Raw genomic sequence first — 25,666 nt, forward strand, 5'->3', positions numbered from 1 at the left:
TTGGGTGTTATATGTAACTAATGAATCATAGAACTTTACATCAAAATCCAGTGATGTACTGTATGGTGACTAACATAACATAATAAAAAATATTTAAAAATATAAAAATATATAATAATTTTTTTATGTTATGTTAGTCACCATACAGTGCATTCCAAGTTTTAGATGTAAAGTTCCATGATTCATTACTTGCGTGTAACACCCAGTGCACCATGCAATATGTGCCCTCCTTAATACCCATCACCGGCCTATCCCTATCCCTAACCCCTCTCCCCTCTAATGCCCTCTGTTTGTTTCCCAGAGTCCATATTCTGTCAACATAGATGGGACTGGGGGAGATAATGCTAAGCGAAATGAGTACGGCTAGTTTTAACTAGGTGTTCTCTGGTCTCCTTGTGAAATGAGACCTGATACTACTTCCATGAGAATTGAGGACTTGCAGAACTGTCTGGTTGGGCAACATGGTGTGGGCAGGTGTTTGTGCTGGTCTTTTGGGGGAGTGGCCTGCCACACTGGTACTGAGGCAAAGTTGACTGAAAATGGCCATTCTGCCAGAGCACAGGGATGTGGGACTTGGTATAAGCAAGTTAGACAGCCAGTCCCTGCACTGGGCTCCTTCTAGCACGTGGCTCTGTGTTTATGCTGAGGGTTGGGGGAGGAAAATGTTGCCAGTCATCTCCTTTGTGCCTGGAGAGGTGTCTCCATGAATGCTTCTTCTCAGAGAAGAGCCAATAATTTTCCTGTGTGCCCCATGTGTTTTTTCAGATAGTTCTTTCCATTCTGTTTGCCTCTGGGGTTTTTGCCTGCCTTCTCTCCAGGAACAGTGCAGTGCTCTTCTGCCTCTATCCCAGCCAAGTCTACTGACCTTTTAAACTGCAGGCTTTAGAGTTGTGGTATGGGCAGGGTTTTCTCCTGGTCTTCTGGGGGAGGGGCATGCTGCATTGGGACTAAGGCAAGTTTGACTAAGAAAGTCAGTCTCGCCAGAGCGCAGGAGTATGTGAATTGATGTAAGCAATTTAGGCAGCCATTGTCAGAGCTGTGCTGCTTCTTGTAGGTGGCTCTGTGTTTATGCTGAGGGGCAGAGCAGGGAAATGGTGCCAGCTAGCTCCTTTGTTTCTGGAGAGGTGTGTCAGTGAATGCTGCCTCTCAGGAAGCTCCAAGAAGAATAAATAATCTCCCCACTCTGTGCCCCAGGCATTCCTCAAATCACCGTTTCCATGCCTTCTGCCATGTTTGTTTTTTGCCTGCCTTCTGTCCAGGAGCGGGGCAGTGCTCTCCAGGCCAAGCCCACTGACCATTAAAACTCCAGGCTTTATGTCCCAGTGGTTGCAGAACTTGCAAAATTCAGCCCCTTTTATTTTCCAAGCCAATGGCCTGGGGAAAATTTCACTTTCTGCATTCACCTGTGTATTCCACTCTCTCTCACCCTTCTCTGCAACTACTGGTCCCTCCCCTCCACAGCACCCGCAGTCCAGTTTTTCCCTAAACCATGTATCCACACTTCGTACCTTCTTCGATGTGACTTCTCCTCTCCCTAGTTGCGGAGTTTGTTTTCTGAGACTTCAGGTCGATGTCTGGGTATTTAGGGAGATTTGAAAATTATCTAGTGTACATAGGACAAGAGGAGCCTATGGTCTTCCTACTCTGGTGCCATCTTCCCTCTCTTTTCTAGATAGTCTTTCTTATTTTAAAATTTTTATTTAAATTCAATTTAATTTAATTAACATATAGTGTATTATTAATTTCAGAGGTAGAATTCAGTAGATTCATCAGTTGCATGTAACACCCAGTGCTCATTCCATCAAATGCCTTCCTTAATGCCCATCACCTAGTTACCCATCCCACCTCCCTTCCAGCAACCCTGTTTGTTTCCTATAGTTAAGAATCTCTTATGGTTTGTCTTTCTCTGTTTTCATCTTATTTTATTTTTCCTTCCCTTCTCCTATGTTCATCTGTTGTATTTCTTAAATTCTACACATGAGTGAAATCATATGGTATTTTTCTTTCTCTGACTAATTTTGCTTAGCATAATACCATCTAGTTCCACCCACATTGCTTCAAAGGTCAGGATTTCATTCTTTTTGATGGCTGAGTAATATTCCATTGTATATATCTACCACGTCTTCTTTGCCATTCATCCGTCAACGGATGTCTGAGCTCTTTCCATATTTTGGCTGTTGTGGACATTGCTGCTATCAGGTATAAATATCAGTGTGCATGTGCCCATTTGAATCACTATGTTCATATCCTTTGGGTAAATACCTAGTAGTGCAATTGCTGAATCATAAGGTAGCTCTGTTTCAACTTTTTGAGGAACCTCCATACTGTTTTCCAGAGTTGCTGTACCAGCTTGCATTCCCACCAACAGTGCAAGAGGGTTCCTCTTTCTCTGCATCCTCACCAAATCTGTTGTTTCCTGAGTTGTTAATTTTAGCCATCTGACTGGTGCAAAGTCATATCTCATTGTGTTTTTGATTTCTATTTTTTCATTTGTCTGTTAGCCATTTCTATGTCTTCTTTGAGGACATGTCTGTTTGTGTCTTCTGCCCATTTCTTGACTGGATTTTTTGTTATTTTGTGTGTTGAGTTTGATAAGTTCTTTATAGATTTTGGATACTAGCCCTTTATCTGATAAGATATTTGCAAATATCTTCTCCCATTCTTTAGGTTGCCTTTTAGTTTTGTTGACTGTTTCTTTTGCTGCACAGAAGCTTTTTATCTTGATGAAGTCCCAATAGTTCATTTTTGCTTTTCTTTCCCTTGTCTTTGAAAATGTGTCTAGCAAAAATTTGTTGCAGCCAAGATTGCTGCCTGTGTTCTCCTCTAGGATTTTGATGGATTCCTGTCTCACCTTTAGGTCTTTCATCCATTTTGAGTTTATCTTTGTGTATGGTATAAGAAAATGGTCCAGTTTCATTCTTCTGCATGTGGCTGTCCAATTTTCCCAACACCATTTGTTGAAGAGACTTAGACAGTCTTTCTAATAATCATATTTAATAGCTGTATGATATTCCATCAAGCTAAATGCACCAAAATATATTTATATCTAGCATTAGCTTTTAAGAAAAACAGTTGATACAACAGTCTAGAGTTCCCCCATCCTGTGGGCAGTTCCATTTCTCCTCATATACAGTAATATTCCCTTGCTACAACACATATAATCTAACAGAAAGAAAATGATGTTCTTGATAATGGCAATCAATAAAAGCATATATAGGGAATTAAGAAGCTGCACTGACATCTTTATCAGTTCTTTCTTTACCAGAACTCACTTTTTCCCTTCTTTTTCATTTCTGTTATATTCCAGAGTGGTTTTGAGCTCCAGCATCCCTGCTATACTTTGGGGATGTGATGCTAATTTTTTATGTCCCTGAGACCTTTCAAATGGGAGTAGTGAACAAAACTGTTAAGTATTTTCTGAACTGGCTTCTCAGGGGTTGAATGAGCCATACGGCCTGGCTTCTTACATCTTCCAATGTGGTTACTCACCAATACCTACTACTTATGCATAAATGACATGCTGATGTGACGTTGTTACCATTTTTTTTTCCAGCTGTGCTCACAGGCCTATCTTAGGGATGAATATTGGGAGTGGGATGAGGAAATCTCTGTCCCTTCACCTAATGTTGAGATGGAAAAGTTCCTGCCAGATGATATGCTCACTGCTTTCCTTTCTCCACTATAGTTAATATACTTCCAAAGGTGATAGTGTGAGAGAAAGAGATAGGGGAGGGAGAGAGAAGCAAGAAAACCCTGGAAGTTACATTCTGGCAGGGAGTTTATTCTTCTATCCTTTAGTCAAGGAATGCTTTCTGGGGAGGCAGAATTTTTGGAGCTACTTCAGTAAAAGGAGTAGTACTTAGGTTTTTCTGGAAATAGAGGACATCTTTTACCTGGTCAGGAATTGGATATGAATGAATGCAGGACATCTTGAGAATGTCAAAGAGAACAGCAGCTTTTAGTTAAATGTCAAAACAGGCACAGACTATTAATTTACAAATTGTTGAAAGACACTTAGTATTTAATGGCTGAATTGGAGAGTGAGAAGTGAGATTTTGCTTGGTGTTGGTAAAGGGCATTGAAGCTGGTAATGATCTTCCTGGGTAATGCCTAGATGAATGGTTACATTGGAAGCTGTGTTAAGAGGAGACAAAGTGGATGTGTAAACAGTTGTTAGTCACTACAACATTCCTCATTAGGGTCTCAACACTTTAAGGTGTTACAAAAATCACATTTAGCTTTTAGATGAAAGTAAATGACCCAGAAAACAATGTAGATGTTCCTCAAAAGTTAAAAATAGAGCTACCCTACAACCCCGCAATTTCACTACTAGGTATTTACCCCAAAGATACAGATGTAGTGAAAAGAAAGGGCACCTGCACCCCAATGTTCATAGCAGCAATGTCCACAATAGCCAAATTGTGGAAGGAGCCAAGATGCCCTTCAACAGATGAATGAATAAAGAAGATGTGGTTCATATATACAATGGATTATTACTCAGCCATCAGAAAGGATGAATACCCACCATTTGTATCAACATGGATGAAACTGGAGGGGATTATGCTAAGTGAAATGAGTAAATCAGAGAAAGACATTTGTTATATGGTTTCACTCATATGTGAAGCATAAGGAATAGCACGGAGGACCATAGGGGAAGGGAGGGAAAACTGAAGGGGGAGAAATCAGAGAGAGAGACAAACCATGAGAGACTGTGGGCTCCAGGAAACAAACTGAGGGTTTCAGAAGGAAGGGGGTAAAAAGGTGATGGGTATTAAGGAGGGCACATGTTGTGAGGAGCACTGGGTGTTATAGGCAACTAATGAATCATTCATTGAACACTACATCAAAAACTAATGATGTGCTCTATGGTGACCAACTTAACATAATAAAAAAAAGTTTAAAAATAAAGTAAATGACCATAATATAGTCTCACCAGGAACATTTTCATATGCTAATTATTTCTAATGAGCACAGTGACCCTTAAAAGTTTAAACTAATTGGTTCAGAATGGAAAATGGTTTTTTCTTTCTTTCTTTCTCTTCTACCCTGACTTATGGTGTACCTTGAGTCTGGTTCTGTTATGTTAGTACTCTCTTATCAGATCAAGAATCTCTTTCACTGAATCTACCCTTACCATCAATGCCTAGCTGTATTAATTCAACTGTTTATTCATGAATGTGTGAGCACTTACTGTGTTAAAGACACTATGCCTGGGCACTTGTGGACTTGTTGGCCAAGCTCATCCAAATGACCTCTGCTGGTCAGCTTTCTTAGATGACTAAGACATTTTCTTTAAGGAATGGTTTGGCTTTGTTAATTCAAAGTTTTCCTCACTTGGCCTCTGTTTCCAAATTGTTGTCAATATTATTAATACATTTTGGATTAGTCCTATAAGAAATGAGGACTTTTGAGATGTTAATGGGTCCAGGTAAATCAATAACTACTAAAACGAGTAAAAATGTTTGTGCTTACTCAGTTTCTGAGAAAAGACCCTATGACTTTTGGGGTCCTTGTCATAAAGAATGGTGGGGAAAGCTCTATACTGTGGATTCTGCACTCTGAAGAACTTTGCTTTTGAGCCAGCTTTCCTAATTACTCACTGGTAGAGTGACTTCCTTCTTTCAATCTCAATTTCCTCATATGAAAAATATAAATGATTATTCCCTATTTCATAAAATATTAATGAACCTTCTTAGCGCTTAATAAATGTTAAAGCCCTGATGGAGTCAGGAATATCCTCATCCTAGACTTTTCCTTTGTGTGCAGGGCTACCTGAAGCAATGCCGGAAGAGAAGGGACATGTTCAGTGATGAGCAACTGAAGGTAATTTTTGGGAACATTGAAGACATCTACAGGTTTCAGATGGGCTTCGTGAGAGACCTGGAGAAACAGTACAACAATGATGACCCCCACCTCAGTGAGATAGGACCCTGCTTCCTGGAGCACGTAAGCATCTTTCCCCTTGGGAAGGGTTTTGAGAGGGGATAGGAAAAAATTGAAGAAGTGTGTCAACTGTCTGGTCCTGCTCAGCTTCTTTGTCTGTGGTGGGGTAGAGATTCCTATAACCCTGATGTAACCCCCTTGCAAGGGTATGAGGACTTAGGAAGGGTACTGTGGTTTGGCCTAGGACTCTTTCTTCACCATTCCCTTCCTTTTTTCCTCTCCTTCAAGAAAACTACCAGTAGGATTTTCTTCATTTTCTTTTTTCTATACCTGTTGGGTTCAGTTTCTATGGGACTCATTGTTTTGGAAGAAACTCTGAACATAGTCACTGAATGGAAAATCCAGGAATCTGAGAAATATAGTCAGCATGAAAGTTGGCCTCTTCAAGACATTTAGAAGAGAGCAATAAGGTGGAGGAAGTGATAAATATAGGAAAAGGGGCAATGTGACTTAGAGGAAGGAGCACTAGGAAACAGGAAAGCAAGAATTTGAGTCCTATGTCTGTAATGACTGTCTAGGTAATTTTGGGTGACTCCCTTCCCTTCTTTGGGCTTCCTCATCTAGAATACAAAAAAGGTTTCATTGTACACTTCTGTGGTTCTCTAATATCTTTTGAGTCTCATTCACCGGTGACTTAGTTGTTCTGCCAATTCTTCTCCTCCTTTGTAAGAAGTATTTATTTTTAAAGAGGTAATATGTGCACATGATATGAAATTCAAGTAACACAGAAAAGTGTGCAACTAGAAGTAAATCTTGCAAATTCCCTATATGTTTGTTGGGGGACTATCCCTAAGACCTATCTTATGTTCAGTGATTTCCTAGAAAGACTCACAGGAATCAGCATATAGTCATGCTTATGGTTATGATTTACTATAGCTAAAGGATACAAAGCAAAATCAGCAGAAGGAAAAGGCACATAGCACAAAATCTGGAGGAAACTATGGAGAAGCTTCCAAGACACCTCTCCCAGTAGAGTCACATAGGATACACTCAGTTCCCCTTGCAATGAGTTGTGACAACATATGTGAAATGTTTTCTACCGGAGAAATCCATTAGGGAATCAGCACCCAAGATTTTTATGGGAGACTGATCAGGTAGGCATGCTCTGCCTAGAATATACCAAAGTTCCAGACTCCCCAAAGGGAAACACTTATTCAGCATAAGCCACATTGTGTATACAAACTGTGTAGGCACAGTGAGCCACTCTTGTCAGGGAATGGTGAGAACCCTCCTGAGATCCACGTTCCAAGATACCAGCCAAGAGCCAACCTTCCAAGCATGTCTTTCTAAGAATAGCAGTCTCAGGCCTGATAAGTTAACTTTTTCTGCACAGTATTTAAAATGGTTCGGCCATTTCAGAAAGCACCTGGGCAGTATTTATCAAAGCTAAACATGTGTATGACATAGTGTTTCCATATATATGCCAGGGAAATTCTTACAGAGGTTCATGAGGGAGCATTTGCAAGGCTGTTAATTGCATGGTGGTGGTGTGTGTGGTGGAGTACAATTAGAAGCAACTTAAGTATTTACCACCAGGGGATGAAAAAAAAACAAATAGAGGATGCTTACTGTGGGGTATTGTGTTGGGAGGAGCAATAGACTAGATGTATGTAGTTACAATAACAAACATCAGACTAGATGTAACTTATAGCAATATGTATAGATATAAACACAGTGTTGTTTGGGAAAGTTGAATATAGAATAGTGGTTCTTTGTCGGAGCCTGCACTGTGCATTTTAGTGTGTTTAACAGCATTCAGGTTCTCTACCCACTGAATGCCATCAGTACTTCAAAACCACTAAGTTGTGGCAACCAAAAATGTCTCCAGACATTGTCAAATGTCCCCTGGGGGACAAAAAGTACCACTAATCTGTTGAAATGATCACCTGCTTTTACCCTTTAATCTATTAAAGTGGTGAATTTGTACTGAGTAATTTTTATATGTTAAATGAACATTGTATTGCTAGAATAAAGCCTACCTAATCATGGTATATTATCATTTCTTTTAAATGTTAGTTTGCCTTTTTAAAAAAATTGGATTATTTAAGCTTTTATTATTCAGTTCTTCAATGTCATTTTTATCAGCTTTGTTTAGATGTAATTTACATACAGTTAGATTCACCAATTTTTACTGTATAATTTGATGAACTTTAACAAATGTTTACAGTTGTATAACTACCGTATAACCAAGATACAGCACATTTCTACCACTTCATTAACTTTTCTTATTATCCCTTTGTAGCCAATCCCTGTTCCTACTCCTGGCCCTTCCTAAACAGTGATCTGCTTTCTGTCACCATAATTTTACTTTTTCTACAGTGTCATATAAATGGAATCATACAGTAGTAGTCTTTGTGTTTAGCTTCTTTTACTTAACAGAATGCCTTTGATATCATCCTGTTGTTATAGGTATCAGTAGTTGGTTCTTTTTTATTAGTAATATTCCATTGTATGACTATACCACACATTCACTAGTGCATTCTAGGATATATGGGTTGTTTACTACGTTGCTTCCATATGTGGGATTACTAGGTTTCATGGTAGGTGTTTTTTCGTTTGTCTGTTTTTTAGCCATTCTAATAGGTATGTAGTAGCATTTCCTTGTGATTTTAATTTGCATTTCCCTAATGGCTAATGATGTTGAGCATTTTTTCATACACTTACTTGCCATCTGTATAAAATCTTTAGTGAAATGTCCGTTCGTGTATTTTCCACACTTCTAAGTAGGTTGTTTGTTTTCTTATTGTTTGGTTTTGGGAGATTTTTGATTTTTGTTTATAAGTTGTTGGTCAGATATGTGAATTGCAAAGATTTTCTCCCAGTTTGTGGCTAAGCCTTTCGTTTTCTTAACCGTGTCTTTGAAAAGCATAAACTTTTAATTTTGTTGAAATTCAGTTTATCACTGTTTTTTTTAATGGTTCATGTTTTTTGGGTGTTATTTAAGAAAACTTTGCCTAGCCCAAGGTCACAATGATTTTTTCTCCTGTTTCTTATAGAAGTTGTGTGGTTTTGTTTATTATATGTAGGTCTATGACCTTTTTTCAGGTAATTTTTATATATGGTGCAAAATAAGGGTCACAGTTAATTTGTTTCCATATGGATATCTAGTTGTTCCAGCACAGCTTATTGAAAAAACTTAACTCCTACATTGAATTACTTAGACACATTGGTCAAAAATCAATCATATACGTGGGGTTTTTTTTTAGGGACATTATTGTATTTCAGTGACCTATGTGAGTATTCATATACAAATACCATACTGTTATTTCTTATTGCTTTTTTAAATTGAGATATAATTGACATAAAATGTATTAGTTTCAGTTGTACAACATAATGATTTGATATTTGTATATATTGCAAAATGATCACAAAAAATGATCACAATAAGTCTAGCTAACATCTATCACCATACATAGGTTAAAAAAAATTCTCACAGTGTCTTGATTACTGTAGCTTCGTAGCAAGTCTTGAAAGCAGATAGTATAAGTGCTCCAAATTAATTCTTCTTCAAAACAATTTTGGCTATTATAGTTGATTTGTATTTCTATATAAATCTATCTCATCACAAGGAGTAATTTTCTCTCTCTCTCTTTTTTTTTTTTTTAAGTAGGCTCCACTCTGTGGAGCCTGGTGTGGGGCTTGAACACATGAACCTGAGATCAAGACCTGAGCTGAGATCAAGAGTCAGACTCTTAACCGACTGAGCTACCCAGGCACCCCTTTCTCTTCTCTTTATTGTAACTATATGAGATGATGGATGATATCCTTTTCATCATTTCATAACATATATATTCAAACCATCATGCTGTACACCTTAAATTTATGCAGTGATGTATGTCCGTTTTTTTCTCAGCAAAACTAGGGGAAAAAGTCAGCTTGCTAAGTTCTGCCAAAAAACAAGCAAGCAAAAAAACACTGCCAGAATTTTGATCAGGATAGAATTAAATCTGTAGATCAATTTTGGGAAAATTTTTAGGCTTTCAGCTCTATGAACACTATCTATGGTTTTTATATTTTTTCTAGCATTGTTTCTAATTTTCATGGTATAAATCTTGACCTTATTTTTTTTAGAATTGATTTCTAGGTGTGTGTTTTTTGCTGCTACTATAAAGAATATTTTTATTTCAGTTTCCTATAGTTTGTTGCTGTGATAGATAAATACAGTTGATAAACACAAGATAAATACAATTGATTTTTGTGTGTTGATGTTGAATCCTGACATATTACTGTACTTAATAATTGTTTACAGTATTTTTTGTAGATTCCTTAGGATTTTATATACATATAATCATATAATTTCTGAACAAAGACGTTTATTTCTTCATTTTATTTGTTTTTCTTTTTTTTTAATTTTTTTACAAATAGTTGACATGCAATGCTACATTAATTTTTATTTCTTCATATCCAATCTATATGTCTTCTCTTTCCTTTTCTTGTCTTATTGCACTGGTGAAATAGTAAAAGCAGGCATCGTTTGTTCTGTACTTGATCTTATGGGCAAGTATTCAATATTTCACCATTGAGAATGATATTAGCTTTAGGTTTTTCATGGTTGGCCTTTATCATATTGGGGAGTTTTCTTTCTAATCCTAGTTTACTGGTGGTTTTTATCATATATGTGTTTTGTCAAACACTCATGTATCTATTGAAATGATCATACGATTTTTCATTTTACTATGTTAATATAGTGAATTGGATTGGGATAAATCCCTCTTAATCATGGTGTATCATGCTTGTAATATACTATCTTTTTAATTAGGTTGTTTGTCCTGAAAATGTGAAAGACAAACAAATGCTGCATAATGAGAATAGGCTTTAGCGAACTCAGTGACTCCATCAAGTATAATAACATTTGCATTATAGGAACCCCAGAAGAAGAGAAGGGGGGGCCGAAAATATATTTGAAGAAATAATAGCTGGAAAATTCCCAAATCTGGGGAAGGAAAGAGAGATCCAGAATCAGGAGGTACAAAGATTTCCCCCCTCCAAATTCAGTGCAAGTAGGTCATCACCATGACACATAGTAATTAAATGGGAAAAAATAGTAATAAAGAATTCTAAATGTTGCAAGAGAAAAGAAGAAGGCTGCATACAAAGAAAAACCCATAAGCCTGTCAGAGGATTTTTCAGCAGAAAAAGAACAACAAAGGAAGCCCAAAGCCAGCAGACGAACGGAAACAATAAAGATGAGAGCAGAAGTAAATGACATAGAAACAAAAAAAAAAAATAGATCAATGAAAGCAGGACGTGGTTCTTTGAAAAAAATTAATAAAATTAAAAACCCATAGCCAGACTTATCAAAAAAAGACCCAAATAAATAAAATCACAAATGAGAGAAGAAAGATCACAACCAACACCACAGAAATGCAATTTTAAGAGAATATATGAACAATTATATACCAATAAGCTGGGCAGTCTGGAAGAAATGGATAAATTCCTAGAAACCAATAAATTACCAAAACTGAAAAATGAAGAAATATAAAACTTGAACAGACTGATAACCAGCAAAGAAATTGAATCACTGATCAGAAATCTCCCAATAAACAAGTCCAGGGCCAGATGGCTTCCCAGGAGAATTCTACTAAACATTTATTTTTTAAGATTTTGTTTGTTTATTTGTCAGAGAGAGAGAGCACAAGCAGGGGAGCGACAGGCAGAGGGAGAAGCAGACTCCCTATTGAGAAGGAGCCTGATGAAGGACTCAATCCTAGGACACTGGGATCATGACCTGAGCAGAAGGCAGACATTTAACTGACTGAGCTACCCAGGCGTCCCTGTACTAAATATTTAAAGAAGACATAATACCTATTTTTCTCAAACTGTTCCAAAAAATAGAAATAGAAGGAAAACTTCCAAGATCATTCTATGAGGCCAGCATTATCTTCATTCCAAAACCAAAGATGCCACTAAGAAAGAGAACTACATAGAAAGTGTAGATTGCTCTGGGTAGCATAGACATTTTAACTATGTTTATTCTTCCAATCCATGAGCATGGAATATTTTTCCATCTTTTGGTGTCTTCCTCAGTGTCTTTCAAGAGTGATTTGTAGTTTCTAGAATATAGATCCTTTACCTCTCTGGTTAAGTTAATTCTGAGATAACGTATGATTTTTGGTGCTATTGTAAATGGAATTGATTCCCTAATTTCTCTTTCTTCAGTCTCATTGTTCGTGTATAGAAATGCAACTGATTTCTGAGCATTGATTTTGTATCCCACCACATTACTGAGTTGCTCTATAACTTCTAGTATTTCGGGGGTGGAGTCTTTTGGGTTTTCCATATAGAATATCATGTCATTTGCGAAGAGAGACAGTTTGGCGTCTTCTTTGCCAATTTGAATACCTTTTATCCCTTTTTGTTGTCTGATTGCTGTTGCAAGGACTTCTAGTACTATGTTGAATAATAATGGCGAGAGTGGGCATCATTGTGGTGTTCCTGATCTTAAGGGAAAGGCTTCCAGGTTTTCCCCATTGAGAACGATATTCGCTGTAGGCTTATAGATGGTTTTTATGAAATTGAGGAATGTACCCTCTATCCCTACACTCTGAAGGGTTTTAATCAGGAAAGGATGCTGTATTTTGTCAAATGCTTTTTCTGCATCAGTTGAGAGGATCATATGGTTCTTGACACTTTTCTTGTTAAAATGTCTATGCTACCCAAAGCAATCTACACTTTCAATGCCATTCTGATCAAAATACCAATGACATTCTTCAAAGAACTGGAACAAACAGCCCTTAAATTTGTGTGGAAACAGAAAAGGTGCCGAATCGCCAAGGAATTGTTGAAGAGGAAAAACAAAGCTGGGGGCATCACGTTGCCGGACTTCAAGTTGGACTACAAAGCTTTGATCACAAAGACAGCATGGTACTGGCACAAAAACAGACACATAGACCAATGAGACAGAATAGAGAACCCAGAAATGGACCCTCAGCTCTTTGGGCAACTAATCTTTGAGAAAACAGGGAAAAACCTCCAGTGGAAAAAAGTCTCTTCAATGAACGGTGCTGGGAAAATTAGACAGTTACATGCAAAAGAATGAAACTTGACCACTCTCTCACACCATACACAAAGATAAACTCTAAATGGATGAAAGACCTCGATGTGAGACAGGAATCCATCAAAATCCTAGAGAAGAACATAGGCTGCAACCTCTTTGACCTCAGCAACAGCAACTTTTTTCATGACACATCTCCAAAGGCAAGAGAAAGAAAAGAAAAAATGAACTTGTGGGACTTCATCAAGATCAAAAGCTTCTGCACAGCCAAGGAAACAGTCAAATAAACTAAGAGGCAGCCCATGGAATGGGAGAAGATATTTCCAAATGTCACTACAGATAAAAGACTGGTATCCAAGATCTACAAAGAACTTCTCAAGCTCAATACACGGGAAACAAATAATCAAATAAAAAAATGGGCAGAAGAAGGGCAGAGTTAAGATGGCGGAGGAGTAGGGGACCCCTTTTTCAGCCGGTCCCCTGAGTCGAGCTGGATAGGTACCAGACCAGCCTAAATAACCATGGAATCAGCCTGAGACGCAGGAAGATACATCTGGATCTCTACAAATGAACATCTCCAGCGCTGAGTATTGAGGTACGAAGAGGGGAGCCCTGAAACCACGCACAGATATCGGAAGATAAACGGAAGGGGGAGGGAGCCGCCGCATTCGGGCACCGGGAAGTGGCAGCCACCTGCACGGGGGAGCGGGTGGACTCAGGGAAGGCATCCGCAAGAGAGTGGACTGAGACCGGTGAGCCGGGAGCGCGCACCACCAGGCATCTCGCGGAACACCAGAATCCCGGTGTGCTCACAGGATCCAGACTGAGACCGGGGGCTCCCGGAGAGCGCGGGGCGGCTGGCGGCTGGCGGGCCACCTGCACTGGGGAGCGGGTGGACTCGCGGTTGGCACCCGCGAAACAGCAGACTGAGACCCTGAACCGGGTGCACTCGCCACCAGGCTTCTCACGGAACACCAGAATTCTGGTGTGGTCACCGGGCGTAGACTGAGACCAGGAGATCCGGGAGCGCTGGGCGGCTGGCGGCATTAGAAACACAAGGACAGAGCCGCGCCGGCCCTGGAAGTGAGGGCTGGGACGCCGGGTGTGGGGCGCACATCCCGGGACGCTGCAGGGTTGAGCAGCACCAACAGAAACAGAGTTAAAGTGGCCAGAACATTAGTAGAGAACGGGCCGCAATCCTTCTGTTCCGTGACAGAGGCTGAAATTTGGCCGCTGCTGCTCTGACTCTCAGAAGAGGCACAGCAAACCGCCAGGGAAAGCCGCCAGAGAACAAAAGCCTGGAAATACCGGCTCAGAGAGTGCCCATCCCCATCCTCCCTCGCAGGGGACACGGAGACTCTACCCAAACAGGGTTGCCTGAGTATTGGCGCGGCAGGCCCCTCCCCCAGAACACAGAAGGCAGGCTGAAAAATCAAGAAGCCCACAACCCGGGCGCCTGGGTGGCGCAGTCATTGAGCGCCTGCCTTCGGCTTAGGGCGTGATCCCGGCGTTCCGGAAAGGAGTCCCTCATCGGGCTCCTCCGCTGGGAGCCTGCTTCTTCCTCTCCCACTCCCCTGCTTCTGTTCCCTCTCTCGCTGGTTGGCTGCCACATAAATAAATAAATAAAATCTTTAAAGAAGAAGCCCACATCCCTAAGATCCCTATAAAACAAGGGGCACGGCCTGGGACCCAGTCAATAATTTGGGCTCTGGAAACCCCGCAACCTCTCTTCATCAGAATGACAAGAAGGAGAAGCCCCCCCCAGCAAAGAAAAGACAGTGATTCTGTGGCCTCTGCCACAGAAATAATGGATATGGATGTAACCAAATTATCAGAAATGGAATTCAGAGTAACGATGGTCAAAATGATGAGTAGAATTGAAAAAACTATTAACGAAAAGGTTACTGAGAATATAGAATCCCTAAGGACAGAAATGAGAGCGAATCTGACAGAAATTAAAAATTCTATGAGCCAAATGCAGGCAAAACTAGAGGCTCTGACGGCCAGGGTCGCAGAAGCAGAGGAACGGGTTAGTGAATTGGAGGATGGGTTAATAGAGGAAAAAATGAAAATAGAAGATGGTCTTAAAAAAATCCACGCCCACGAATGTAGGTTACGGGAGATTACTGACTCAATGAAACGATCCAATGTTAGAATCATCGGCATCCCCGAGGGGGTGGAGAAAAACAGAGGTCTAGAAGAGATATTTGAACAAATTGTAGCTGAAAACTTCCCTAATCTAGCAAGGGAAACAAACATTCGTGTCCAAGAGGCAGAGAGGACCCCTCCCAAGCTCAACCACGACAAACCTACGCCACGTCACGTCATAGTGCAATTCGCAAATATTAGATGCAAGGATACAGTATTGAAAGCGGCCAGGGCAAAGAAATTTCTCACGTACCAAGGCAAAAGCATCAGAATTACGTCAGACCTGTCTACACAGACCTGGAATGAGAGAAAGGGTTGGGGGAGCATATTTAAAGCTCTTTCAGAGAAAAACATGCAGCCAAGGATCCTTTATCCAGCAAGGCTGTCATTCAGAATTGATGGAGAAATAAAGACATTTCAGAATCGCCAGTCACTAACCAATTTTGTAACCACGAAACCAGCCCTACAGGAGATATTACGGGGGGTTCTATAAAAGTAAAAAGGCCCCAAGAGTGATACAGAACAGAAAGTCACAGCCAATACAAACAAAGACTTTACTGGCAACATGGCAACATTAAAATCATATCTCTCAGTAATCAGTCTTAATGTAAATGGTTTGAACCATCCCATAAAACGCCACAGGGTTGCAGATTGGATAAAAAGAAATGACCCATCCATTTGCTGTCTACAAGAGACTCATTTCGAACCCAAAGATGCATTCAGACTGAGAGTAAGGGGATGGAGTACCATCTTTCACGCAAATGGACCTCAAAAGAAAGCTGGGGTAGCAATTCTCATATCAGATAAATTGGATTTTAAACTACAGACTATAGTTAGAGATGCAGAAGGGCACTATATTATTCTTAAGGGAAGTATTCAACAAGTGGATATGACAATTATAAATATATATGCCCCCAACAGGGGAGCAGCAAGATACACAAGCCAACTCTTAACCAGAATAAAGAGACATATAAATAAAAATACATTAATAGTAGGGGACCTCAACACTCCACTCTCAGAAATAGACAGAACACCCTGGCAAAAACTAAGCAAAGAATCAAAGGCTTTGAATGCCATACTCGACGAGTTGGACCTCATAGATATATATAGAACACTACACCCCAGAACCAAAGAATACTCATTCTATTCTAATGCCCATGGAACATTCTCAAGAATAGACCATGTTCTGGGACACAAAACAGGTCTCAACCGATACCAAAAGATTGAAATTATCCCCTGCATATTCTCAGACCACAACGCTCTGAAATTGGAACTCAACCACAAGGAAAAATTTGGAAGAAACTCAAACACTTGGAGACTAAGAACCATCCTGCTCAGGAATGACTCGATAAACCAGGAAATCAAAAATCAAATTAAACAATTTATGGAGACCAATGAGAATGAAAATACAACAGTCCAAAACCTATGGGATACTGCAAAGGCAGTCCTAAGGGGGAAATACATAGCCATCCAAGCCTCACTCAAAAGAATAGAAAAATCTAAAATGCAGTTTTTATATTCTCACCTCAAGAAGCTGGAACAGCAACAGAGGGACAGGCCTAATCCACGCACGAGGAAGCAGTTGACCAAAATTAGAGCTGAAATCAATCAAGCAGAAACCAGAAGTACAGTAGAGCAGATCAACAGGACTAGAAGCTGGTTCTTTGAGAGAATCAATAAAATTGACAGACCACTGGCAAGACTTATCCAAAAGAAAAGAGAAAGGACCCAGATTATTAAAATTATGAATGAAAAAGGAGAGGTCACGACGAACACCATTGAAATTGGAAGGATTATTAGAAATTTTTATCAACAGCTATATGCCAATAAACTAAGCAATCTGGAAGAGATGGAATCCTTCCTGGAAACCTATAAACTACCAAGATTGAAACCGGAAGAAATTGATTCCTTAAACAGGCCAATTAATTATGAAGAAATTGAGTCAGTGATAAACAACCTTCCAAATAACAAAACTCCAGGCCCGGACGGTTTTCCTGGGGAATTCTACCAAACATTCAAAGAAGAAATAATACCTATTCTCCTAAAGCTATTTCAAAAAATAGAAACAGAAGGAAAGCTACCAAACTCATTCTATGAGGCCAATATTACCTTGATCCCCAAACCAGGCAAAGACCCCCTCAAAAAGGAGAATTACAGACCGATTTCCCTAATGAATATGGACGCCAAAATCCTCAACAAGATACTTGCTAATAGAATCCAACAGTACATTAAAAGGATTATCCATCACGATCAAGTGGGATTCATACCTGGGATGCAAGCGTGGTTCAATATTCGCAAATCAATCAGCGTGATACATCATATCAACAAGAAAAGACTCAGGAACCATATGATCCTCTCAATCGATGCCGAAAAAGCATTTGACAAAATACAGCATCCTTTCCTGATTAAAACCCTTCAGAGTGTAGGAATAGAAGGTACATTTCTCAATCTCATAAAAGCCATCTATGAAAAGCCTACTGCAAATATTATTCTCAATGGGGAAAAGCTGGAAGCCTTTCCCTTAAGATCAGGAACTCGACAAGGATGCCCACTCTCGCCACTATTATTCAACATAGTACTAGAAGTCCTTGCAACAGCAATCAGACGACAAAAAGGGATCAAAGGTATTCAAATCGGCAAAGAAGAAGTCAAAATGTCTCTCTTTGCAGATGACATGATACTCTATATGGAAAACCCAAAAGAAGCCACTCCCAAACTATTAGAAGTTATAGAGCAATTCAGTAACGTGGCGGGATACAAAATCAATGCTCAGAAATCAGTTGCATTTCTATACACGAATAACGAGACCGAAGAAAGAGAAATTAGGGAATCCATCCCATTTACAATAGCACCAAAAACCATACGTTACCGTGGAATTAACTTAACCAGAGACGTAAAGGACCTATATTCTAGAAACTATAAATCACTCTTGAAAGACATTGAGGAAGACATAAAAAGATGGAAAGATAATCCATGCTCATGGATTGGAAGAATTAACATCGTTAAAATGTCCATGCTACCCAGAGCAATCTACACTTTCAATGCTATCCCGATCAAAATACCGAGGACATTTTTCAAAGAACTGGAACAAATAGTCCTTAAATTTGTATGGAAACAGAAAAGGCCCCGAATCTCCAAGGAACTGTTGAAAAGGAAAAACAAAGCTGGGGGCATCACAATGCCGGATTTCGAGCTGTACTACAAAGCTGTGATCACAAAGACAGCATGGTACTGGCACAAAAACAGACACATAGACCAATGGAACAGAATAGAGAGCCCAGAAATTGACCCTTGTCTCTTTGGGCAACTAATCTTTGATAAAGCAGGAAAAAACATCCGGTGGGAAAAAGACAGTCTCTTCAATAAATGGTGCTGGGAAAATTGGACAGCTACATGCAAAAGAATGAAACTTGACCACTCTCTCACACCATACACAAAAATAAACTCCAAATGGATGAAAGACCTCAATGTGAGCCAGGAATCCATCAAAATTCTAGAGGAGAACATAGGCAGCAACCTCTACGACATCAGCCAAAGCAACCTTTTTCATGAGACATCCCCAAAGGCAAGAGAAACAAAAGATAAAATGAATTTATGGGACTTCATCAAGATTAAAAGTTTCTGTACAGCCAAGGAAACAGTCAGAAAAACTAAGAGGCAGCTCACGGAATGGGAGAAGATATTTGCAAATGACACTACAGATAAACGACTGGTATCCAAGATCTACAAAGAACTTCTCAAACTCAATACACGAGAAACAAATAAATCAAAAAATGGGCAGAAGATATGAACAGACACTTTTCCAATGAAGACATACAAATGGCTAACAGACACATGAAAAAATGTTCAAAATCATTAGCCATCAAGGAAATTCAAATCAAAACCACACTGAGATACCACCTTACGCCAGTTAGAATGGCAAAAATAGACAAGGCAAGAAACAACAATTGTTGGAGAGGATGTGGAGACAGGGGATCCCTCCTACATTGTTGGTGGGAATGCAAGTTGGTACAACCACTCTGGAAAACGGTGTGGAGGTCCCTTAAAAAGTTAAAAATTGAGCTACCCTATGATCCAGCCATTGCACTACTGGGTTTTTACCGCAAAGATACAGACGTAATAAATAGAAGGGCCATATGCACCCCAATGTTCATAGCAGCAATGTCCACAATAGCTAAATCGTGGATGGAGCCGAGATGCCCTTCAACAGATGACTGGATGAAGAAGTTGTGGTCCATATATACAATGGAATATTACTCAGCTATCAGAAAGAACGAGTTCTCAACATTTGCTACAACATGGACGGCACTGGAGGAGATAATGCTAAGTGAAATAAGTCAAGCAGAGAAAGACAATTATCATACGATTTCTCTCATCTATGGAACATAAGAACTAGGATGATCGGTAGGGGAAGAAAGGGATAAAGAAAGGGGGTAATCAAAAGGGGGAATGAAACATGAGAGACTATGGACTATGAGAAACAAACTGAGGGCCTCAGAGAGGAAGGGGTTGGGGGAATGGGATAGACCGGTGATAGGTAGTAAGGAGGGCACGTATTGCATGGTGCACTGGGTGTTATACACAACTAATGAATCATCGAGCCTTACATTGGAAACCGGGGATGTACTGTATGGTGACTAACATAATATAATAAAAAATCATTATAAAAAAATGGGCAGAAGATATGAACAGACACTTTCCAATGAAGACATACAAATGGCTAACAGACACATGAAAAAATGTTCAAAATCATTAGCCATCAGGGAATTTCAAATGAAAACCACATTGAGATACCTCCTTACGCCAGTTTGAATGGCAAAAATTGACAAGGCAGGAAACAACAAATTTTGGAGAGGATGTAGAGAAAGGTGATCCCTCTTACATCGTTGGTGGGAATGCAAGCTGGTACAGCCACTTTGGGAAACAGTGTGGAAGTTCCTCAAAAAGTTAAAAAATATCCAATGGGAAAAAGACAATCTCTTTAACAAATGCTCTTAGGAAAGTGTGCCAACTACATGCAAAAGAATGAAACTAGAACGCTTTCTTACACCATAAACAAAAACAAATTTAACATGGATTAAAGACCTAAATGTGAGACATGAAACCATAAAAATCCTAGAAGGGAGCAGAGGCAGTAATGTCCCGGACATCAGCCATAGCAACATTTTTCTAGGTATGTCTCCTGAGGCAAGGGAAACCATGGCAAAAATCAACTATTGAGACTGTATCAAAATAAAAGTCTCTGCACAGCTAAGGAAACAGTCAACCTACCAAATGGGTGAAGGCATTTGCAAATGACATATCTGATAAAGGGTTAGTATCCAAATTATGTAAAAACACCAATACAACTTATCACCCCAAAGGCAAATAATCCATTTTAAAAATGGGCAGAATATACGAACAAGCATTCCTTCAAAGAAGATAAACAGATGGCCAATAGACAAATGAGAGGATACTCAATATCACTCATCATCAGGGAAATGCAAATCAAAACTACAATGAGATACCATCTCATCCCTATCAGAATGGCTAAAATAACACAAGAAACAACAGGTGCTGAAAAGCAACCCTCTTGCACTGTTGGTGGGAATGCAAACTGGTGCAGCCCCTGTGGAAGCAGTATGGAGGTTTCTCAACAAGTTAAAATTGAACTACCCTGTGATCAAATAATCACACTACCTGGTATTTTACCTCAAAATTCCAAAAACATTAATTCAAAAGGAAACATGCACCCCTACATTTATAGCAGCATTATTTACGATATCCAAAATGTGGAAGCTGTCCAGGTGTCCATCAATAGACAAATGGATAAAGAATATGTGGTGTATAACACATACATACACACACACTGGAATATTACCCATAAAAATAAGGAAATCTTGCCATTTGCAGAGACATGGATGGAGATGGAGGACACAATGCTAAGCAAAATAAGTCAGTCAGAGAAAGACAAATACCATGTGATTTTTCTCATATGTGAAATTTAAGAAACAAAACAAACGAGCAAGGGAAAAAAAAAAGGAGAGAGACAAACCAAGGAACAGACTCTTACCTATAGAGAGCAAATTGATGGTTACCAGAGGAGAGGTGGGTGGGTGGATGGGTTAAATAGGTGGTGGGGATTAAAAAGTGCCCTTGTTGTGATGAGCACTGGGTGATGTATGGAATTGTTGAGTCACTGTATTGTATACCTGAAACTAACACTGCATGTTAACTAACTGAAATTAAAATAAAAACTTGAAAAAATAAAAAATAAAATCCAGTGCCAGAATTTTATTGCTGTAGTGTTTTTACTTATGTCAGGAGCATTGTTCTGTCATTACCCTTTTTTAATAGAATTTCACTACTATTCCTACTTATTTTTTCTATACAAGTGTTTACAGTTTGTCTACTTCCCAGATAATTCCTTTATTTTATTATTAAATTATGAATCAATTTAGGAAAGATTGACATTGTTACCATTTTGATATTCCTACATAAGGATAGGATCTGTTTTTTTCATTTCTCCAAAGCTTCTTTTTGGAATTCTCAGTAGACTTTTTTTTCTCTCCATTTTTCCTGTGCTCATAGCAAGATGGATTCTGGATATACTCCGAGTATTGTAACAACCACCTGGACGCTTGCATGGAACTCTCCAAACTAATGAAGGACAGCCGCTACCAGCACTTCTTTGAGGCCTGTCGCCTCTTGCAGCAGATGATTGACATTGCTATTGATGGTTTCCTTTTGACGCCAGTGCAGAAGATCTGCAAGTATCCCTTACAACTGGCTGAACTTCTCAAATATACTGCCCAGGATCATAGGTAAAGGATAGAGAGAAGCAGGAGTTAGGAGAGCTTCAACTACATGTTAGTCTTTATTAAGAATATATGTTCTTTAGCTTTTTCTGAGCTTCTGTTAACTTATCTGCACAATGGGATGATGGTATATTTTTGCTTACCTCGCAAGGTTATTGTGTATGTAAAGCAAAGGAATGCTTGTGAGAGTTTCTTATAAAGCTGGGAATCACTATGCACAAAAAAATCAGTATGCATCATCATTACTACACAACTTACACCCTGCCTTCAGGGAGCTTAGATGGATCTTTAGTCCTAAATTTAGCTAACTGAAATAATCCAGATGGAATAATTATTCAACTGTCTATTCTGCTCTGTTTGTTTGATAGATTCAATAGCCTAATAACAGCCTACATAACTTTTACTGACCTTAGATTTCTTCTGCAAGGCTATATCCCTCGTATTCTTTAGTCTTTTCCACCCTCCTCTGCCTCATCTCAACTGTACCTTCCCTTTAGACTCAGAACATGACTGGGATGTAAACAGACTTGAGACTTCTCCTGAAGTTTTTTTTTTCTTTTTTCTAATTTTCAGTATTTTTTAAGAAAACCAACCCAAAAATGACCCAGAAACTTATCTCTCTCTGAATGGAAATGATCTACCAGTAAATGAGCCTACCAGCAAGGTATATGCTGAGAGTCATCTCCAACAATGAGTAAACCACCCCCCACTCTTTCACATGCTTTACTTTATGACCTAGAGCCCTCAGCCTTTTTATAGCCATCTTTAATTTGTATTAAATCCCTGATCTTTGACATACTCAGCTCTCTTCCTGATTGAACCCTCCAAGAAGAAAGAAGAACTTTGTCCAATTTCCCTTAGCTTTCTGCCTAATTCTCATTAGGCCCACTTCCTATTCTCACTTGGCTCCATTGCCTGGTTTCTTTGGAGCTGACTCTCAGACCTAGCTGTGTAAGGCCATGTTTGTGGGCCAGTTGGTTTTGTTTATGCTAAGCTCAAGGCCAATCCCTGGGTTCATTTTTAAGTTGATGGTGTTTCTTTAGGAAATCATGGTCATGTGCTTCAGTTTCCGGAGCCTTGGACAAATTTCAGATTTGAATCCAAATGTGGTAACACCGGACTCTCCCTTTGTGTGAGAATACCACCAGTGGTAGCTCTGCCTGCCATGCCTTGTTGGCTATGAGAGAGGCAGGTAGTGAAGGACCTCCCAAAAGAGGACTCTGCTCCCTTCTCCCTGAGGCTGTTTACTAGCTGGGGGATGGTGGGCATACTCATTAGACATGAAATTTGGAGGTGACTAAATGTTATTTTAGAAGACTTAATATAGACCATTGCTAGAACTGAGTCCCAAGTTTTCTAAGGTTACAGTTTCTTGTGAGAGCTAATAAGACGCTGAAGAACTCCCACTAAAATTAGGATATTTTAAAAATAAAAATGGAAAATATTTATGGCACCTAAAATGGAAAGCCCTTAAAGGAAGGTCTTCTAGTCAGACGTCCTCATTTTATGGCTAGAAAGACTGAGGCCCAAAAAGCAAGTCTATGTGGCAAAGTGTGGACAGTGGTCTGGGAACCTAGCTTTGTAAAGAGCCCTCCAGGTAATTTTCATGCCCAAAAAGTTTATGAGCCATTGTACTAGCCAGTCTGGAAGGCCTCTTCTAGTTCTGCCAGCCCATGATGTCATGAGCCTAAATGACCTCCACAGTTATACTTCAGGGTGCTAAGAAGTGATCATTATTGTACCAAAATCTCAGAGGAGCAACCTTCAGACCAATGGTTTTAAAACCAGTATATTCAAAGAGTGGTTCTCAAATGTTTTTATATTATAGCTCATCTCTCACCTACTCCTGAGTATCTGTTTCATGGAATCTAGCAGAGGGCTCTAAAAATCATACTTGTGGATTGATAATATTAATAAGTAAATTATATATTGCACAATTGTTTGAGTCCCAGAAAGACCATTTCAAAGCACAGCCCAGAACTATGTGAGTTTCTTTTTTTTTTAAAGATTTCATTTATTTATTTGACAGAGAGAGAGACAGCCAGCGAGAGGGGGGAACAGAAGCAGGGGGAGTGGGAGAGGAAGAAGCAGGCTCCCAGCAGGGAACCTGATGCGGGGCTCGATCCCAGGACTCTGGGATCACGCCCTGAGCCGAAGGCAGGCGCTTAAGGACTGAGCCACCCAGATGCCCCAACTATGTGAGTTTCTTAAGCCTCATTGAGTTCAGTGGGAGACAGTAAGGTAGGATATCTGCCTGGGATTTGCCATCCCTGTGGTCTTTCATGTTGTCATTGGAACCCCTGCCTTAAGGTCTTCTTGCCCTCTGGGTCCCTGGTCCCCTCTCTTTCTACCCACTGAGCTCCAGAGTGCTGAGAGAGTGGCTCAGGCATTGGCAGGATACAGGAATACCAGTCCTCCTTCAGGGTGACCTATTGGGCCCAGCACTATCCCCAGACCATGGGGCACTTCTTTTGGCAGGCCTCAGGGTGCTGTATTAAGATGACAGCTCCTGTGATGCATGTCATAGTAGCTTAGATCTGAAGTCACTTAGAGGCTGCTGCCAGCTTGAAGGAAAGTAGGTCTGAAATGCAAGCAGTCAGAATGGCCTCTAAAGGAAAAGATTAGATTGATGGAGAGTAATAAATGGATAATAATACTGCCTTTTCTTACAGAAGGGTGATGTGTCCCCACCCTGCCTTCCAACCTTTCTTAAGCTAACAGGAAGAAAGACTCTATAGAAGAGGGAGGTTAGCTGACATGTCTTGGTTCAGTAGATCTTATCCAGGGGCTGGGCCCAGACCTCATCTGAAGGGCTGGGGGCTCTGCGTAGGGTTTAGGTGAGACCACAACTGTTCAGTTCTTCTCTCACCCACTCCTAAAGCTAGTGGGGAAGGTTAAATATGGGGACCGTCCCCCTCTAACCATCGTAAGAAAGGCAGTCGGCTAAAAATGGTGAAGGTTGAATGACAGTATGGCACCGTGACCATAATGAACCCATGGCTGAGTAGTACACGGGGTCAGAGGTAATAGGCATTCTCATTCCAGTGCTGTCCAATGGAACTTTCTACAATAATGTAAACGTTTTGTATCTGTGCTGTCCACTGTAGTAGCCACTGGCCACATATGACTTGAGTACTGAGAAATGTAGCTGGTGCAACTGAAGTACTAATTTTTTAATTATATTTAATTTAATTTAATTTTTTTATTTTTTTATAAGAACTTGCTCCAAAGATGCTGATGGTGTGGTCTTGAGTCATATTCGTCTAGAAGCTAGAGCTTCTCCCATAGAGTATCCTCTAGGCATGTGTGGCTATTAAAATTGAATTTAAATTAAATTAAAAATTCAGTTGCTCAGTTGCAGCAGCTACATTTTATATTTAATTTTAAATAAATGTACCTAGTGGCTACCATATTGGACAGCATAACTTTATGCTTTAGTTCCCCAAAGTGGTTTAAGTCATTTTCCTGGTACCTTCAAACCAGAGAGAGGAATGGCATAGGAGATAGTAAATGGGCCCAAAGAACAGGGGCACTTATTTATGTCAGCAGCTTCTACACTGCACCTACCCCTTTTGTCATCACCCTACTGTGCTTCCAAATAGCAGGCTCAGATAGCCTTGCTAGGGAGAAACTTTGGTAGTCATACAGAGCCCAACAGATTGCCCATATGCTGGAGCAAGTAACTGTAAAAAGATAGAATATAACAAGAACAAATGTTAGAATGGCTAAAAAACAAGACAGGAAACAAATGTTGGTGAGGAAGTGGAGAAAGGGGAAACCTCTT

At 39.8% G+C, this 25,666-nt stretch overlaps 1 protein-coding gene across 4 annotated transcripts in view; it reads left to right on the forward strand.

Annotated features, from left to right (window-relative positions):
* ARHGEF9 (Cdc42 guanine nucleotide exchange factor 9) overlaps positions 1-25,666 on the forward strand; it is a 171,996-nt gene that overhangs the window by 93,933 nt on the left and 52,397 nt on the right. For all 4 annotated transcript variants that reach the window (XM_040631093.1, XM_040631100.1, XM_040631094.1 and 1 more), the window contains 2 exons: positions 5,767-5,946; positions 21,656-21,888. In XM_040631093.1, the coding sequence (XP_040487027.1) occupies positions 5,767-5,946; positions 21,656-21,888 (413 nt within the window). The remainder of the gene's footprint in view (positions 1-5,766; positions 5,947-21,655; positions 21,889-25,666) is intronic.

The sequence above is a fragment of the Ursus maritimus genome (genome assembly GCF_017311325.1).
Source record: "Ursus maritimus isolate PB19 chromosome X unlocalized genomic scaffold, ASM1731132v1 scaffold_X1, whole genome shotgun sequence".
Lineage (NCBI taxonomy): Eukaryota > Metazoa > Chordata > Mammalia > Carnivora > Ursidae > Ursus > Ursus maritimus.